General features: G+C 40.1%; 1 protein-coding gene across 2 annotated transcripts in view; it reads left to right on the forward strand.

Moving 5' to 3' along the window:
* PPARG (peroxisome proliferator activated receptor gamma) overlaps nt 1-19,838 on the forward strand; it is a 129,135-nt gene that overhangs the window by 90,586 nt on the left and 18,711 nt on the right. For both annotated transcript variants that reach the window (XM_060023076.1, XM_060023075.1), the window contains 2 exons: nt 3,700-3,838; nt 11,627-11,826. In XM_060023076.1, coding sequence (XP_059879059.1) covers nt 3,700-3,838; nt 11,627-11,826 — 339 coding nt within the window. The remainder of the gene's footprint in view (nt 1-3,699; nt 3,839-11,626; nt 11,827-19,838) is intronic.

The raw sequence follows: 19,838 nt of genomic DNA on the forward strand, positions 1-19,838 counted from the left end.
ATAAGGGTTAAGCTTAAAAAACATAGTTCTCTTATTAAAAAGCCTTCCTCTCCAACCATGCCAGATAGGTGAGTACTGTGGGACCTGTCAGCTAGCCAAGCAGCATTTTCAACCACTAATATTAGATTTTAACAGTGAACATCAGAGAAGCAGTCAAGGATATCATAAAAAATATATGGTCACAATGGCAAAAATCAAAACAAAATTTCTCACCTGTATTTATCAGTGACAACAGTTCTGTACTTTAGCCTTGTGTGAATCATTGGGGGGAAAATGGCTTTTAAATATTTAAACCTTCTTATAACCCTTTGAGAATTAAAGAGGCTTAACTTTCCAGCATACCCTACACAGGACATACCGTTTGAGATATTAGTGATCTCACAAGAGGTAGGGAAAACGTTAATAGCAAAACAAACAAACAAAAAATCCTAGGTCTTGAGATGTAGCTGCAGGCATACTTGGAGGGGCAGGGCAGAGCTTCCTCATGATAGATGCCCATAGGAATACTGAGGTGCAGCATTGCCCTACAGGTAGATGCCTATGTCAGTATTCTGAGCTGTCAGTGAGGAGCAGCTGAGTCTGGGGCTTCTGAGTTGAGCCACAATTCTCAAGAGAGTCTGAAATAGTCATAAGCCAGTGTCACTCCTGGTTTTCAACAGAAGGATCTTTAAATTCTCTTTGGAGGAAAGAATTCCCAATTTAGACCCTGTAGGATTCTCACAGTTTAAGGTCAAGAAATGAGTTCAAAATAAAATGTCAGCAAACACTTAAGTAGGCAATCAACTTGATGACATTCACCAGAAGTGAACAAATAAACAAAAAAACAGACTTAGGCCTCTCCACCCCTACCCAAGGAAAGCAGATATTGGAATTGCCTGATACAGAATGTACAACAGCTGTGTATGAATTGTTCAAAGATAGAGGGCAGAATCATAGCAATGAATGAGTGAGCAATAATAGACTACCTGACCAACAGCTCTGAAAACAGGTGAAACTTCTAAAAGTGAAAAATACAATCATTGAAATAAAAATTCAATACAAGGGTTAAATAACATACTAGAAACAGGAGAAGAAAGGATTACTGAACTGAAAGATATATGCAAAGAAATTACTAAGAATGAGACCAACAATGTCTTAAAGAATATGTCCTACCCAGAATCTGCTAGAATTTGAAGCCTCTTTTAGTTCTTTAAGTATTCATAGGATCTTTGAATATTAAAAATATGTCTTCTTTAGTGATGAATAGAAACGTACAGAACTCTTCTTACTGATGAACTGTGGTGAGAAAAGTTTGCTTTTACTTACTTTTGCCATTGTCATTATATATTTTTTGTCATCTTATTTGGCTATTCTGATGTTTGCCTTCATGATGAACATTAATGAGTAATTAATGGTAAGAAGATGAAAAATATAAAAGAGAAGTTGGGAAATATTGAAGGATTGAAAAGAAATCCTAACATTTAACTAATTGGAGTACCAGAGCTGATGAACAAGTGAAACCATGATGCAGAAACCATGTGCAAGAAGATAAATGAAAGAAATCCATGGCTAGACGCACTGCAGTAAAACTGCAGAATATGAAAAACAAAGAGAATATATAAATGCAACCAAAGTCAATTGACAACAGACATCTCAACAGAAACAATGAAAGCACAGGGACAGTGGAATTCAGAGTGTTAAGAGGAAAAACTGAGTACCCTGTGATCTTTCAAGAATGAAAGCAAAATGAAAAGGTTTACAAGTTAAAAAAAAAAAGACTGAAATAGTAAACTTCAAGGATCGTAAGTCATAGAGAGGGGAATATATTTGCAATACCTGTATATAGTATGATACTACTTAATAAAGCCCGCAAACTAGCATACCTAAGCAACGTATTATTTAGTTTTATAGATTGTGTGATAAAACTATATTTTCTTAAAGGTCAAGGAAACGATAAACTCAAAATTGGGGATAATGATTATATTGTCAAGAGGCCACAGAGGCAGGAGTTAGATAAGGGAAGAACTCATAAGTGCAAGCAAGTGGCTGGTTATGATTTTAAATCTTGGGTTGAACAATGGGCTCATGTGTGATAATTATCTTATTATATTTTATAGTTACATGTATTTCCTACATGTTTGTAACTATTACCTCTAATAAGATAGCAACAAAAACTGAAAGGAAAGGAGTGTGCTAGTGGCCTTGTAATATCTCAGTCATAGTTTAGAATCACAAGATATCAGAGATGGCCTAGAAAGGAAGTTAAATGACACACATATTTACTCAACGTATTTTAACGTAGCACTGTTGTTGGCGTTTGGGTTACATCTAGGGGCATAAGAGACCATCCCTTCTCCCAGGGAGCTCACAATTTTAGTTGGACAGTAGGGGAAGAGCAGAAAATAAACATAAATATAGTAAGTAAATTATATGGTATGTTAGGAAGTCATAAAGGCTATTGGGAAAAAAGAAGAACAGAGTAAAGGAGAACAAGAACTGCCAAGGAGAGTTGGGGACAGGGACAGGCCACAGTGTGAAATAAGATAGATAAGCCTCGCTGAGAAGTCGAGGTGTTAGCACAACTTGAATGCAGTGAGGGAAACAGGCAATTGTGTATTTAGAGCAAGAGCTTTTCTTCATGAGAGAAAGAAGTTGAGAGTGACTTCAAGGTTGGAGTTGTATCAGCTGAGATAGAGAGAGCTGCAGTGAAATAAGCTTGCAGGGTATGATTAGGACTTCACAGTTGGACCTGCTGGGTTAGAGATGGTTTTAGATTTCCAAGTGAAGATGTCAAGTAAGCAGCTGAACATACTTGTCTAGAGTTCAAGGTAGAAATCTGGAGAAAGTCCAAATGCATGTCAGTGGTAGAGTCAGTCCTAATTCATTGCTTTTTGTGTCAAACAGGGCCAGATAAATTTGAAAGAATTAAGAAGTGAGTTTCATGAAGATGAGCACAATAGAAATGAGTAGGAATATTCTGAACAATAACAAAAAAATGGAGTAAGAAAATGTTTCTCATTAGAATTTTTTTTCTGGTCTTTCAAAAATATGTAAATGTAATAGAATTCAGTTAGCCTCCAATGGACATATTTGCTATTTTGAGATAGCTGTCAATTTTCTGAGGATTTATGTATTACTTCTCATGTTATTTTCTGCTATCTCTTCTTGTTTGTAGGCTACAACGATTATGGAGCACTCTTTCAAATGCATAAATAAATGAAACCAATTCTGTAGGAAATTATGCAACATAGAGAATTCCAAAAAATTATCCACATGTGGATTTTTATTGGCCCTGCTCATGTTTTAGAATGAAATGACTATAACTTTGCCAAACTGCTTAGCACAATTATAAGGCTGGGGCATGCTGTTGGAATGATTTACAGAGAGACTGAACTGATTACATGGTGTTTTATTTGCATTACATTAAAGCCAGAGCACTTCTTAGAGCTTGCTGAAATCCAGATGTAGAGCCAAGATGCATTCAATGACATCAGTGGGTTGTGGTCACTGTCTAAGAGCTAAAAAAAGGATACTGGAGATCCTCTGGTTCTTTATATTATAGCAGAGAAAACTGAGAGAGATGAAGTGATTTATCTAAAGTCACCAGTGACAGAATGTGTCAAGAACCTACCTTAGCCTCTGATACCCAGGCTAGTGTACCTTTAGCCATTGTCACAAACACTCAAAATTTGCTTCCTTTTTTTCCATATCCCTTTGCAGGGTTTCTTCCGGAGGACAATCAGATTGAAGCTTATTTATGATAGGTGTGATCTTAACTGTCGGATCCACAAAAAAAGTAGAAATAAATGTCAGTACTGTCGTTTTCAGAAGTGCCTTGCTGTGGGGATGTCTCATAATGGTAAGTGAACCCTGAGTGCCACATACTTTACTATTCTCATTATGGCTGCCAGATCAGTAGACGTGAGGGCCGTTGCTGAAAACGTGTACAGTTTTTCCACCGATTGCCAGATTTCAGAATACTGCATGCTGCTAAAACGTTTCTCAATTAGGTCAGAATTTTTCAGCTTTAAATGTGAATCCTTCTCTCTTACAGTTGAGCATCTGCCATGATGGGAGTAAAGACTGGGAAATCTGGGAGATAATGGATATAACTGTAGTATTCTGAAACAAATGTAATGATAGTTGTGGTTAATTTTCTGTGTTGCTTTAATAGTATTAAAAACAGATTATACTTTACTTATATATATCAGTAGTTTCTACTTTATTTTTTTAAAATTTTGGGGGGTAGAGTTGATTTACAAATTTGTGTTAGTTTCAGGTAGACAGCAAAGTGAATCAGTTATACATGTACATATATCCACTCTTTTTTTTTTTTTTTTAGATTCTTTTCCCATTTAAGCCATTACAGAGTATTGAGTAGAGTTCCCTGTGCTATACAGCAGTTTCTTATTAGTTATCTATTTTATATATAGTAGTTTCTACTTTTAATGTAGGAAAATTCTGATTTCTGGATACGGAACTTAAGTGGTGTATCAGAATTTAGATATGTGTCCTTTTTTCTCTTTACTATGCAAAAATGAGTAGAACACTATCCCTGACTTTATGCAGCATACAATTTGTGGATTAAGCAAATATTTTAAAGTTCCACAAAGCTTCAGTATCCATAGTAACATAAGAGAGTAAAACTTTCTACTTTTTAAACCTGTGTCTAAAGTCAGGCTTATGATTTGGAATGTCGACGAGGGAAGGACTGTAGGAGACCCATGTTTTCATGAACTGTAGCACTAACTCAGTAACATCATGGAAGACAGCGCTGTTTGAAGAAACAGTTCTTAATTTGGCTCTCATTGGTTGACTGGCTCGCAAAAAATAATTTTGATGTAATTTGGTAGTATTATATTTGTCAAGAATTAATCAGTTCTTTCCAAAATAATTATGGGTTCAAGAGATATAAAATGCCAAAGTAATCAAATTAAGTCCAAAGTCTCATGTCATCATATACCCTGTTTTTTTTTTTCTTTTACCTTTTCCTCTCTCAAAACTAATCTGGTAAGAAGATATAATATTTGAAGTCAGTCTTCATCTATAAGGACTCCAAAGCATCTGTGAAAATTCAATTTTTGTTCCATCGTGCAGATGTTTGGTTTTTATAGCAGAAATCAAGATATTTGGGAATCACTAATTGAACTGATCTTCTACCCTTTAAAAATAGTTTAAAAAATTATATTTGTATCATAATATGGGGTCATTTCCTCTAAAGGTAAGAATATATTTTGAATAGATCCATCAGCTATACTAGACAGGATGGAAATTTGGTCCAACTTTCCTCAACAGTTGATTATATCTGCTGTGTATACAACTGCAGTCATTAATTGCAAGATAATTTGCTGGTTTAATTCCATCAGTTTCCTCTTTATTTCAGACTTCACAAAACATAAGCGTTTTTACCAATTTTCAATTCAAGGGTTATATTTTAGGTGATGCAATCAAGTTGCAATAAACTTTTTTTTTTTTTTTTTTTGGGCTGCGTTGGGTCTTCGTTGCTGCACGCAGGCTTTCTCTAGTTGTGGCAAGCAGGGGCTACTCTTTGTTGTGGTGCACGGACTTCTCATTGCAGTAGCTTCTCCCGTTGCAGAGCACGGGCTCTAGGCACGCGGTTTCAATAGTTGTGGCATGCGGGCTCAGTAGTTGTGGCTCACGGGTTCTAGAGCACAGGCTCAGTAGTTGTGGCACACGGGTTTAGTTGCTCCACAGCATGTGGGATTTTCCTGGACCAGGGCTCAAACCCATGTCCCTTGCATTGGCAGGAAGATTCTTAAGCACTGTGCCACCAGGGAAGCCCGCAATAAACTTATTTTATCTTTATGAAGAAATCCTTGACTTTAAGGTCATTATTACTAAGACTGCCTAGGAAAGGAGACCAGTTTTGCTTTTAATGCTATTTATTTTTTTGTCCTTTAAAAATCGTCACTTTTCATATTGAAGAAAAATATATTTCCTAGTGCTTGCACACATTCACATAAAATATATCTCCTATTTCTTATTATTTATAAGCAAATAATATTTAAAGTCCAACCTATATAGTATTGATGGTATAATTTTATCTTTCCAGAAAAGTCAAAGAAAGCATCATGAACTTGATAATAAGGTCATCTTTTGACTTGTTATGACAATTAGCTTACTCTATTCAGATAGAGGAGCAGTCTTGGTAGAGTGTTTGGTTAGTTCATGCACAGGCAAAAAGAAAGAAAGAAAGGTCGGGGGCGGGGAGAGAGAGAGAGAGAGAGAGGGAGGGAGGAAGGGAGGGAGGGAGGGAGAGAGAGAGAGAGAAAGAAAGAAAGAAAGAAAGAAAGATAGAAAGAAAGAAAGATAGAAAGAAGAAAGAAAGAAAAAGAAATTAAATGTCATGGCATCAAACACATGCAGTTCAGCATTTACAGGATTGCAAACATGACTAAGAAAATCCCTTTTCATGGGTTTTGATGGGAATGGGTTGCACAGAAAAGAAAACATCCATTTGATCTATACACATGAAGGGGACCTCAACAAGTAGGTTTTGATTAGTTTTGTCTATTATCCTGATGAAGGAAACATTTCCAGATACAAAGTTTTCTAGGATATTGTAGTAACTACTTAAAATTCCTTGCTCTGGCCATTGTGAGGCCAACAGTAATGAGGTTTCCGTTCTTATAGAAAGTCTTTTTCTTAGTAGTTTGTGTGAATGGACCTCAATGTAATAACTGACCAACTTATCAAAAGAGGTTTCTAGGGTTATACCCAGATCAGCTCCTTTTTTTTTCTTTTAATACTTTTTTTGGTATTTTCTTTTTTAAAATTTATTTTTATTTTATTTTATATTAATATTTTATATAAATATTTATTTTATTTTTGACTGTATTGGGTGTTCCGTTGCTGTGCTCGGGCTTTCTCTAGTTGCGGCGAGCAGGGGCTACTCTTCATTGCCGTGCACGGACTTCTCATTGCAGTGGCCTCTCTTGTTGCAGAGCACGGGCTCTAGGAGCGCAGGCTCAGTAGTTGTGGCACACGGGCTTCAGTAGTTGTGGCTCGCAGGCTCTAGGAGCGCGGGCTTCAGTAGTTGTCACGCACGAGCTTAGCTGCCCCGCGGCATGTGGGGTCTTCCCAGTCCTGGACTCGAACCTGTGTCCCCTGCATTGGCAGGTGTGTTCTTAACCACTGTGCCACAAGGGAAGCCCCCAAGATCAGCTCCTTGCTATTCGCAGTACACACGAGAAGAAATAAACATCCCCCAAAGTGAATTCTCTCCATTCTGTGTTACTTTTCCTTCTGCTCTTTGGTCTCTCTGTTCAGTCCCTTCAGTGCATTTAGCTTCCCGGTTAGCCATCGGCTCCCACCTTTGAAGGAGACTTTGAAGTCACCTTCAAGGATCTCTAGGGACTCTGGGAACTATTGTTGGAAAATCACTAAAATCAATGATTGCGGGCTTCCCTGGTGGCACAGTGGTTAAGAACCCGCCTGCCAATGATGCAGGCGACACTGGTTCGAGCCCTGGTCCGGGAAGATCCCATATGCCGCAGAGCAGCGAATCCCGTGCACCACAACTACTGAGCCTGCGCTCTAGAGCCTACAAGCCACAGCTACTGAGCCTGTGTGCCACAACCACTGAAGCCCATGCACCTAGAGCCCTTGCTCCACAACAAGAGAAGCCACCGCAATGAGAAGCCTACGCACCACAACGAAGAGTAGCCCCCACTCGCCACAACTAGAGAAAGCCCGGGCACAGCAGCAAAGACCCAGTACAACCAAAAATAAAAAGTAATAAATTAATTTTTTAAAAATCAGTGATTGCTAAGTCCTTTCAACTTTGAAAATTCTATGATTCTATGTAAATCAAACAACCTACCTCACTTTTCAACCAGCTAGTCCATGTCTTACAGACAGTGCCACAGTCTTCCAAATATCTAGATATCTGTCATTTACCTGAATTTAAAAGTTTCCACCTATATGTTTTTCATATGCCTGAATCAGGTCTCCCATATGTTCTGATCAATTCCTCAGCAATTTAAGTCAGTACGTTTGATGATCTCATAATGATGTAACCCCAGAGTACAAATCCAGGGCAGTCTGGGGTAGGGAAAGTATAAATGGTATATTTGATTAGTGGTTCATGGTATATGGTTCCATCTTCAGATGGAACTTTCATTTTGACTGTGACATGTAGTCTAAACATCGTAGAAGGACATGATTTCAGAATTCTTCCATTTGGATACATAGTTGTTTCTCAAATATCCAGCATTAGGTAGAAGAAGCACCCAGGTGTTGGATTGATACGTTTTGGGAAGAAAGTTTTTGTTTTTCTATAATGATCAAGATAAACGAAGTTCCACTTATTTTGGTATTTAACAATCCATCATTTCTAGACCATGGTTCAATCCTGCTGACGGCTCCGAAGTCTTCCTGCATTGTGCCGAACACAATCAGCTCAATGCCCTGTCTAGGCACCACCTATAGAGGAAAGCTCTAAGCGAAAGTAAAGCAGAAATAAAGAACCAAATTCCTAAGTGATCATTGTATCAGCTACTACTTGTTTTACACTTTGAAATAGTGATGCTGGTATCTGTAGAATCTTAATAAAAATACTCTTGTATATTAATGTTGCTTCTTCAGTCAAATGGATACTCATACACATTTTTATAGTTTTTCAAAGTACAATTTGTGTTTTGAAGTCCTGCTGTCAAGATCCCTGACATTAATCATATTTTTTAAATGTGTCCTCTTTATTTTTAATAGGATAATTTAGTCATTAAGAATTTTTTTTTTTTTTTTTTTTTTTTTTTTTTTTTGCGTTATGTGGGCCTCTTCACTGTTGTGGCCTCTCCCGTTGCGGAGCACAGGCTCCGGATGCGCAGGCTCAGCGGCCGTGGCTCACGGGCCTAGCCGCTCCGCATCATGTGGGATCTTCCCGGACCGGGGCACGAACCCACGTCCCCTGCGTCGGCAGGCGGACTCTCAACCACTGCACCACCAGGGAAGCCCAGTCTTTAAGAATTTTGACTAGAGAATATTTAATATTCAAGAGCTGCTTTTTGTATGAACTAAATAATAAAATAATAAGTTTAGGCTGTGCATTTTTTTAAAAATCTGAAGTAAAGAGGAGTTGACTTATATTACTTATGAGTCATTCAGCTAGGTTTCCCCATACCATTCAGTTTGGACAAAAATAATAATTTTTATAAATATAAAAAGTTAGTGAAACCTTAGCTTTACTGATTAGGATATCCTATTATATAAATGATGGATTTTTTTCTTTTATTGAAAAAAAAGCGACAACTTTCAAAATAATTTTTTAGCAGCTTCATAAAATGCTAGCAAAATGGTTTCACAGATTTTTGTGGCATTTAGCATTTATAAGGTAGTCCTCTCCTTCCTTGTAAACAGAAGCACTATGTATGTTGCAAAAAAAGAAAAGACTGAATGGCAAATAAATTTAAACTGCAACATGTTACCTTTCAGAAAATATAACAAAGTAAAAAGTCCTAAAGGAGCTGTGGTACTTATACCTGCAGGGTATTCATTACCGCCCATGATCTAGCCTTCACCTCCTTTTCCCTTTGCTGCCCTTTCCACTTACATTTCAGACAAACTGCGTACTTTGCTGTTCCTGCAGAGTGCCCTGTGGTAGAATGCGTCTGGGGCTCTGAATATTGTGTCCTTCTGTCCCCTGTCAAAATCCTATGTGGTGCTGAAGGCCCAGTTCAAAAGCCTTCTTTTCCATCCGACTTCTAATTCCCCATTCTTCCTCTTCTGTGTGTTTCTTACCTTTCCTGTAGCACCACATTCTTATAAAGCGAGGGAGTGATCAGACCTGTATTATCAAAAACCAAACTACTGACAGCTCAAAAGGAGAAGTTAGAGAGGGAAAAATTGGGGAGAACCATCAGGAGACCAGTGCAATATTGTGATCTAAAACATTGGGAACGGTGAGAAGAAATGGCATTGAGAGAAATCTCTCAGCAGTGACCAATGAATACAAGTGTCCGAGGAGAGAGGGGTTGTCAGAGATTATTTGAGGTGTCTAGTTTGGGTGATAGAGTGAATTAATCAAGAAAGGAACACAGTAAGAGGAGACAGTTTGGAGGGGAAAATGAAAAGTTTGATTTTATGTTGCATTTGAGGTATTTGTGGAATATCCAGCATCCATGTGCAAAGGAACACAGTAAGAAGTGAAAAATAGGGGTCCAAATCTCAGGGAAGAGAGGGCAGGAGTCACTAGCACGTTTTCTGAGTTAGAGAGAAGATCAAACTAGGAATAGCAGAATATAAGTGAAGGAAGAGGCACTGTCAAAGACGTCTGGAATATAGCAGGCAGAAAGATAGGAGAGCCAGAAAAGCACAAACCAGTGTGAGAAAAATTTGAAATAAGAGGGTGGAGAAGGTCAACAGTATTAACGGCTGGGAGGAAGCTGGGAAGCTCAAGCAGAATGAGCACTTAGAAGAGGCCCCTAGATCTGACTGTGAGGAAAGCTTTGGATCCCTTTTTCTTTTCTTTTTTTTTTTTTTTTTTTGTGCGGCTCCGGACGCGCAGGCTCAGTGGCCATGGCTTATGGTCCCAGCCACTCCGCGGCATGTGGGATCTTCCTGGACCAGGGCGTGAACCCGTGTCCCCTGCATCGCAGGCCGACTCCCAACCACTGCGCCACCAGGGAAGCCCCTGGATCCTTTTAAGAGCGAAGTTTTGGTGAATTTAAATGAGGAAAACTAGATTGCAGTGGGTTGGGAAGTAAATAGTAAGACAGAACGGGGAAGACGACTCTTTCAGTAAGTCCAGTGGTGGAGGAAAGAGCATGAGGGGGAGATCATGCCAGGGTCGGAAGCTTAAACTCGGCTTAGGTGGAAAGGAAGGAGCTCGTAAAGAGCGGTACATGAGGGAGAGAATAATCCGTGTATATTTAGGCTCTTTTATATCTGGGATCTCCTAGACGCGTCCCTTTCATCCTTGCATCTCCCAGTCCAGTCTGTCAAGCCAGTGTCTTCCATCAAACAGGTGTTCAGTGAATGAATTAAATGTTGTCAAGTAAAACTTCAGGGTCAGGAGATGAGGCTGTCGTGTCTTGCTCATCTCGACCTTGGAAAGAAACCTAGGCAAGTGTTTAAATACTCTTTACACATAGTTTGAAAAATGTTACCCCAACTTAAAAATTACTTAATAATGGTGATAAGGCTGCTCCTTGTTTTACTTTAAAGGAGCTGGAAAATAAAGTGATAGTTATTAGGTTGCCCAATCCTGCAAAACCTCTAAATGCGTCCATTTTTTTTTCCTCAAGGAAGAGAGGTGGAAAAACGTAAGTTATTGGCAACAGTCGTATGAAAAGCAATAGTGTTGTATAAGTCTCGTTTACAGGCTACAACCGTTACAAAATCAGCATGTTAAACGTGGAAAACTGACCATGAGACGAAGCCTTACTCGTTGTCAAAAGCCTGATAGGACTGCAAGTTCACCCCTTAGATGTTAAAGGACAAAAACATTTTTAATAAGACTCAACTTAATTCATTCGCCCCCCACCATGTTCATTACAGCGTTATTTACAATAGCCAAGAAATGGAAACAACCTAAGTGTCCATTGATGAATGAAAGGATAAAAGAAGTTGTGATATATATATATACAATAACGCAGTCATTCATCCTGCCGTTTCTCTTCCTCTGTAGCCATCAGGTTTGGGCGGATGCCACAGGCCGAGAAGGAGAAGCTGTTGGCGGAGATCTCCAGTGATATTGACCAGCTGAACCCAGAGTCTGCTGATCTCCGGGCCCTGGCAAAACATTTGTATGACTCGTACATAAAGTCCTTCCCGCTGACGAAAGCAAAGGCGAGGGCGATCTTGACAGGAAAGACAACAGACAAATCAGTTAGTTCTCTTCTACTGTCTTCATTTGGGGTGGCTGGGTTTGTTGTTGTTGTTTTCCCTTTGAGTAAATGACTTACCATGTTACACACAGACACGCACACACATGCGGAGTACCACTCAGCTGTTGGCTGGTACCTACCACAGGCTGAGTCTGAAACAGAGGAAAGGAAGTGTTTTCAGATAGGGTAAGTAAACATTTTGAAAAGGGAAAAACTCCTTCAAGTTCTCCTAATAAAATTTTTGAGAATAGTGTAAAAAGGTACAGGTCATCTTAACTTGAACAAATGAACTCTGACCTCCCTCGTCCCACCACGCTCTTTCAGGATCCATGTCTTTTCTTGGCATCAAAATAACTGGCCACATCTATATGCCTTCACACAGCTCTGCTTTTCTCTGGGAAGGGCCTGACCTAGGCCTGGAAAAGGTAGTTAATCCCATTATTGTATCATTCAGAACTACTCAAATTACCTCTTAGAAGTTCTCCCTGGGGTATAAAAATACATTTCAGATATTACATCATTTTTCTTTCCTTGCAGCACTGTCCTGATTATTCCTGGGAACTGGAAGCTCTGTCCTTTTATTGTGTGTATGAATTTTATCTTCTTGGAGGCTCTGAGCCGCCAGGCCTACCCCAATGCATTCTCAAACATCTGCAGGCACATTGATGACCACTGTTTGGGAAACCCAGAGTGGGTTATAATGGTGATTGGGTCACGTTTTCCAAGAAGCAAAATTCTTCCCTGATAGGAAACTGAGAAAGCAACTTGGAATTATATTAAAACAAAATATAACTGTGCCTTAATTCTGGTCCCAATTCTGCCATCAACTTGCACTGTGACCTGGGTCACATCTCTGTACCGCAGTTTTCACAGGTAGGGTCTGACTCTGAGTATGATATCTGCAGCAGCTTCCTAGGGTAGTAAGAGCCACAGAACATTCAGAAGACACTGTCCCAGCCCCTGAAAGCCTTCTTATGCTGTCGTTTATTTTCAAATGAACCCCCGCAGGAAAGGTGTGCAATTACTGGACAGAAACGTGTAACTCTTTCCCCACTCAGTTATATTTTGGGAAAAGTTTTATCACCCGTTAATGTAATTTGATGACTATCTCAAGATGGGTTTTTTCCCCCCTTTTAGCTAAACCGTAAGAGTAGAATCAGCTAATAGAAAAAGAAAACTTCTGTGGGATATTGCTGCGTTAAAAGCCAAATATCAAGAAGGGCAGTAGGTTTTCTGACAGTATTATACCTGTATCCAGCTGTTTATAATTTTTTTTAATTCTTGCGTATTTATCATGTTCAAGACCCATGACCACCTTACAGCTGCTATTATTATCCTCTTTTTAAAGATGAGGAAACTGAAGTCCAGAGAGGTTGACCACCTTGCCCTGAGGTCCCAGAGTTAGCATGTGGAAGAAGCGGCACCGGAGCGCAGGCCCTGTGCCTCCCGCTCGGGTGCGTTCTCCTCCCTGAAGCCAGTCCTGCCCATCGGCCAGCAGTGGCCAGGCTGACATAGGCACTGTGGAAGTTTCACCTTGGGAAAGCATTCTGAGTTATGGTTTATTTTTCTGAATATTTAGAAAGACAGGAATTGTCCACCTTGTTCTGCTGTCCCAGTACATTCACAGTCAGGGAATTTTCCCTTTGCTGTTTCGTTCTTGAATTCTAGGGACGAGGGCCGCTGTCTTCCATAGGGCAGGGCAACGGAGTATAGGTCATAGTAAAGCTGAGTCTACGTGTTCTTCAAATGAAAAGATCAGGGCACAGCAAAACAAAAGCAAATGACCTCTCCATAGTCTATTTGACTACGGAAAGTAAACCGTGTTCATTTAAAGGTAGAGAAACAAACGGAAGATCAGGGCGACACAGCCAAATAGGGTTAACAATTGAAGGCAGCTTGCGCCAGCTCGCTGAGAGCCCGTGTGGAACAGGGAACCTAACCGGAGACCCTGAGCTGGGAGAGGCGTGATGACAGGGGGACAGCCCAGAGCACAGTGTTTACTCCACAGTTTGCCTTGGGCCATTTAGTTTCCAGGAACTGCTTTCTCCCCTTCTTTTAATCTCCCAATCCAGACCTGCAGTCCACACTGGAAATCCTATTAATTTAATAGTACCTGAAAGATAAGAGGAAAGCACTTAAAAAGCAAATTTCCTCAGTAGTCAAGATTTTAAATTTACACTCCCAGTGGCCAGCATACTGTTCTGCGTGGTACTCAGGGGCCACAGCCCGATCCACTGTAAATCACTTTAAAAGCTCACTCCAGTTGACTCCTTGGCTCTAAATCTTTGAGTTGCAACTAAGGTAATTGTAGGCTTTTTATGGGGTCAATAGGTATTAAGTTTTTTTAAGGGAAAGGGCTGCAAAGTGCTTGATTATAGGCTTCTCAAGTTTGTCCTTTTTCCCTCTGTAGTAACTAGGACTGTGCTTTATGTTACTCAGAACGTATCTGCTTAATTGAATTAAAAGCTGCTGCCTAGGGCTTCCCTGGTGGCACAGTGGTTGGGAGTCCGCCTGCCGATGCAGGGGACACGGGTTCATGCCCCGGTCTGGGAGGATCCCACATGCCGCGGAGCGGCTGGGCCCGTGAGCCATGGCCGCTGAGCCTGCGCGTCCGGAGCCAGTGCTCCACAACGGGAGAGGCCACGACAGTGAGAGGCCCGCGTACCGCAAAAAAAAAAAAAAAAAAAAAAAAAAAAGCTGATGCCTATGCCCTTGGAAATTCTGGACTTTCATCAGAGGGCCTCTAACCCAAGATTTTCGCACCAACCCGGGCACCATTAAAGATCGGGATAGAGGCAAAATTGCCTCTTGTTGGGGTCTGGGAAGGAAAAAGAGACTGGGCCAAATCAGAATAGTCCATCCCCTGATTACACAAAACTGCAGTAGAATTGTGTGGCGCTCTCTTTTCTCCTTATCTTGCAAAATCAAATTAAGCACCAGTGGAAAGAAATAGTTCAGAGAGGAATATGCGAAAGGGAAAAAAAAATCAAAATGTGACTTCCAGTGAGACTAGAGATTTGTTCTTTATCTTACGTGGTCATGTTATTCATTTGATGTTGTCAAGTAAGACAGGGCTTACTTGACAGGGCTGTTATGTTATCACTTGCCCAGGACTTTTGAAAGATAAGATTTGCATTGATAGGAGAAGTTTTGCAGAAGTGTGGACCCTGGAGAAGGTGGGGCATGTGGAAGAGGGGCTGTGGCTGGTGCGATAGAGCCGTTTGCGTCTCACTATACACCCTGCTTGAACTGATGTCGTTAGGGTTGGTTCAGTCAAGCCTGGGGGAGGCTACTCAGCATAGTGGATGGATGACCAGTTACCCAGAACCTTTGGAAAAGGAAATGACTTTACTGAAGAGGCCATTCTTTAAATTTATCTTCCTGCTCATTTTAACCATTGCCTAGGGCCAGCTCCAGCATTTGCCTCCAGGCCAACCAGGGCTTCTCCCTTCCCCACTAAACTCTCTTCTATCTCTTATTCGCTGGTGCCACCTTGCAGAACAGAACAGATAAATGAACAGATAGATTAAATGCCCCTTGTCCCCTCCTATCTTTTTAACTTAGATATCGTATCTTTGGGATATGATTGGCCCTACTTTCATTGTCTTGCCGCAAAGAATAATGCTTGGGAACTTTAGGCTTAGGGAAAGATGGGAAATGGACTCACTGGAGGTGGATCACCGGAGAAGAAATTTTAGGAGCACTCGGCCTTTTAGCCACCCTCAGATAGGAGTAGCACTGACTGTCCTCACAGTCTACTTCCCTTTCAATGGCTTGTTCCAGCCCAGCCCCTTCTTTGAGAGAACCTACCGAACTCTAAAAACCACAGATATGCTAGAGCGAGGGTGCTTATCTCCTGAAGGCAACCTGAGAACTGAATGGACTTTGGAAGTTCCCAGTGTTTGACTACTCCCCTGATGCGATGATCACACTGGGTGTGTCAGTGTCACGTGATCCCATGTTTGTTGATGAAAATAAACAGAGAGTGGTTTTCAAAAACCATCTTCAGTGCCATGGTTTGTCATAAAACAATAAATAGAAAAACGCTTGGTGTGTCTGCCAACTTTTCACTCCATATCTGAGCCATGGTGAGGCCGTCCTGGCTGCACTCTGTCTGCAAATAAGGAATAAAGCTTGTTATTTGTACTATATTGGACTTTGGGTCCCAAAGCATCCCACTGCTTATGACGGATCTATGTGGAGTCACTGTTTTTATAATTACAGGAGCAAACTGATGCCATGATAAAAACAGTTCTTCTAAATAATGTGTGAGATGTGAACCTTTCAAATAGTAAAACCAGTATTGAAATGTAAACTTTTGTGAAAACAGTTCTGTACCCATTTAAATTTTCACATCCTAAAATTTACAAGGGCCCTCAAACTGTTGGAAAGATATCTGTCCTTTTAAATCCTACACTGAACAACTAAACAAAGTGTGGTCTCTTTCCCCCTTTCACTGTGGAAAAGCCTGAGTGAGCTGGAATTTGCTCCCCTGGGAAGAAAGATACCAAACAGACCCTCAGAGAAAAGAGCCTTAGGAACCACAGTATAAAGAGCAGGAAGGTAGTGCTGATTGGTTTCAATGGTGACTAAAGAAGTTGGACTCCTGGAATCATTAGTTCATATGTTCATATTAAAAAAATAAATTTCTTTATTTCCAGTACTGTCGGGAATATAGCTAAAGGTATAACAGATCTGAACCAATGGTATTCTTTCAGACAATAAATTAAAAAGATAATATTCTATATAGTTAAGAAGAAAAGCATTTTAATTTTTTTTTCATTTTTTAATGATTAGACTCAGTTGGCCACTGCCCTTGTTTGCCAGCTGAGTAACATTTTGGCCAGCAATAGACTTTTCTTTAAGAGCTGTGGCTATGTGCTGGTTCATTAGAGTGTGAATAATTCTTCGTATTGAGTTTTTATTTGTCTTAAATCTCTAAACCATGTAGGAAAACAAGATTACGTTTGAGAGACTTTCAAACTTAACTTCGATCGCATACAGCACTTAATTGGCATCTCTAGGAAATAATAGTTCAAAGGACACTGCCTCCAAGATCCCGGCATATAAGAGTTTAAAAGCTCCACTTCCTCCCAGAATAGTCATTGTATTTTAAAAAGCAAAAGTGGGGAAATCATGTAGAAAGCAACAGAAAGAGAAAAGAATTAGTCATGAGTGAGGAGATCTGGTTTAGTGTTTGCTATAAATAGCTGTTTGACTTTGGAAAGTCTCGAGTTCAGTTTATTCATACATAGTCAGAGAATGATGATGTAGGTTATTTCTGAAGACCCTTTAGTTCTCTAAACTGCATGGTTCTCAACAAGAGGGAAATAGGAATGACAGGGGAGAAACCAGAAAGAAGTTGAGGAAACCCAACCAATGCATTTTGGATTAACATTCACCCAGTGGAGCTAATCAAGGAGAGAACCATGTGTGTCTCAGAAGATGAAAAGTCAGTCAGAAGTATAAAAAGAAAGAAGAAAAGAAGATGAAGAAGATAGGCCCTAAGAATTCAATTTTCTTCCTTGAGCCTTTGCTCTAATCTGTCAGGAAAACTAAGACTACCAGGAGAGCCCCGAATTTCAGTCTCCCAAATTGGAGAAATCACCAGAGTAATCTGTGCTTTCTTAGTTGATTTTCTCATTTATCTCCTCTAGCTTGCCATTTTATTATTCAAAAGGAGCTGTAAACTTAGAGCATTCATGTGTAATCACTAAAACAACTTGTGTATTAAAATGCTGCTGTTGTTGGACTACTAAGAAACAATATTGTTCTATCTGTCCATTCAAAACCGTAAAGTTTTATTACTCTACTTTGTTTTCATTAGTAAGCCAGCTTCCCCCATGATTTTTGTGTTATACATAACAGGTGTGCTATAGATCTAGAACTAATTTTAGTTATCTATAAAAACAGTACCCTTAATCCCATCCCGGTTTTGATATGTGGAGCCGTTTTTGAAAATCAAAACATATCAAAATAAATTACACTTGATGTATCTCTCCAAAGAAAACTAACTTCCTCTTACAGAAACCGTTTTGTTTCCCTGGAGAAACATTGTGTTCAAGTGCAATTTTCTTCATTCCATTCTGACCTTGTTCTGGTGTGTCCAAAATAGGAGAAGTACAAGCACTTATAACAGCCAAAGGCCGACTCACCATGAAGCTAATGAAGCTTCAGGGCCTCTCCCTTGTGCTGAGCCCCTTCCAAGGCTCAAGAAAGGGCCTGAGCTGTTTATTCTTATAATTTGTATTACTGAACCCAACAGTTGTTGTAAATGTCTTCAACTATCGTGTACATTTCAGGCCCCACAAAGCCTGGATCTATCCCTGATAACATCCTAGACATAATTAAGCATTCTTTCCTGTTAAGGAGAGATGCTTATCTAGCCATTTGATATAGTGTCTGAAGATAAATACATTGTTAGCCCCCAACTAAAAGTGTAAAATCATTAAGACCACATTTGAAGAGGATATGGTTCCTCTTAAAATGGCAGATCATTCAGTGATACGGTGCAAGCTAATAGAGAATGTAAGGCTTCCCTTTGCTTTGTAGAAAATACAGAAACATGGAAGTGAAGTACATTTTATGGGGAATATTTTACCAGAAGTGTAATGTTAAATTCATGATCCAAGATAAACTCCACTGGCTGAATTCCACCCGTGGTTTTAAGAGGTCAGCCCTGTGCAAACCAGGTGGGCCACTATCTTTTCGCTGTTTCAGGATAAGGAGGTCCCAGTGTGAAATGTGCAGGTGAAATGTTTGCAGTCTAAGAACTGGTGAATTGGTGGCGAAGAAAGGCAGATCTCTGGGCAGATGGTGTCCCATCACTCTTGCAGTTTGACAGATCCGCATGGGGGTTGAAAGAATCTATGCAGACTTCAGAAATGCAAGGAAAACAGCACAATCAGCTATGACGAGGAAAAACAAAGAAATCCACCTGGGATTCATTTGCATGTCAATACCCATAATTCTCTGCCAGTTCACGTTTTGAAAATGCTGAAGGGATCTTTTTTTTAAAAAAAGAAAAGACTGGAATGGTTTGGCATGATGGTGGGGGCTGCTGATTCCTTTCTGTGTCCTTGAGTGTTTACCGCCAGGAAATCCTGACCAATGCCGATTGCCAAGGGGTTACCAAGTCACATTGTTGTTAAATTGAGAGAGAAAATTAGCAGGATTGTGCCCTATGTGCAACTCGCACAGAATTTCGAAAACAGGAACCCGGGGCTTTATATGAGGGGACAGGGGAAGTCAAGGGGAAGAGTCACAGGATGATTTATCAGGGCATAGTTCCAGATAAATTGCTTACATGGAGGTGGAAGAATTTGATGCATCCGCTCTGTGCCAAGAAGCTGAGTGGTTGAGCTCATCCAAAAGTTGAAGTGGGCAGATCGAGGTACCGTCTTTTCATATGTGAAGAGGGGATGATGTTATATCCGTTGTTTTTGGTACTCTGTACAGGTGCAGGGGGACTCTTCAGGCACCGTCAGATTCTCATGGCAGTAAAGAAAGCCAGGCTCTTGTTAACGTAAATTATAATACGCTACAAAACTCCTGGAGGACAGAAACGACCTCTCCCTAGGTTCTGTTAACGTTTTTCTCATGATTAGAATGTGGCATTCTGGAGAAACTTAGCACGTGTTAACTGGTGTGACTGTTTATCCACTCCGTCCTTTTTTTCCTCTCCCGGTAATAATATCAATCTGAAGTGGGAGCGGGGGGAGCGAAATTCCCCAAAACATAGTAAGCACTCTTCACTCCTGGTTTCCTTGAAGACTTAGAGCCACCAGGCGAGCTTACTCTTGGGTTACTCACATCTGTCCTACTTTGTGGTTTTGTATTTGCTAAACAATACAATTGAAGTGAATTTGGGGGTTTAAAAAAGTAACAATTTCTGGAATAACTCCAGTGAATGGTGTGGAAATAATAGGCAAGTTTGGAAATCTACTCAACATCGAAAACCCCTTAGTATTACTGTTATTTCCTTCAGTGTAGAATAGACTTATTAGTTCGGTG

The sequence above is a fragment of the Delphinus delphis genome, chromosome 10 (genome assembly GCF_949987515.2).
Source record: "Delphinus delphis chromosome 10, mDelDel1.2, whole genome shotgun sequence".
Lineage (NCBI taxonomy): Eukaryota > Metazoa > Chordata > Mammalia > Artiodactyla > Delphinidae > Delphinus > Delphinus delphis.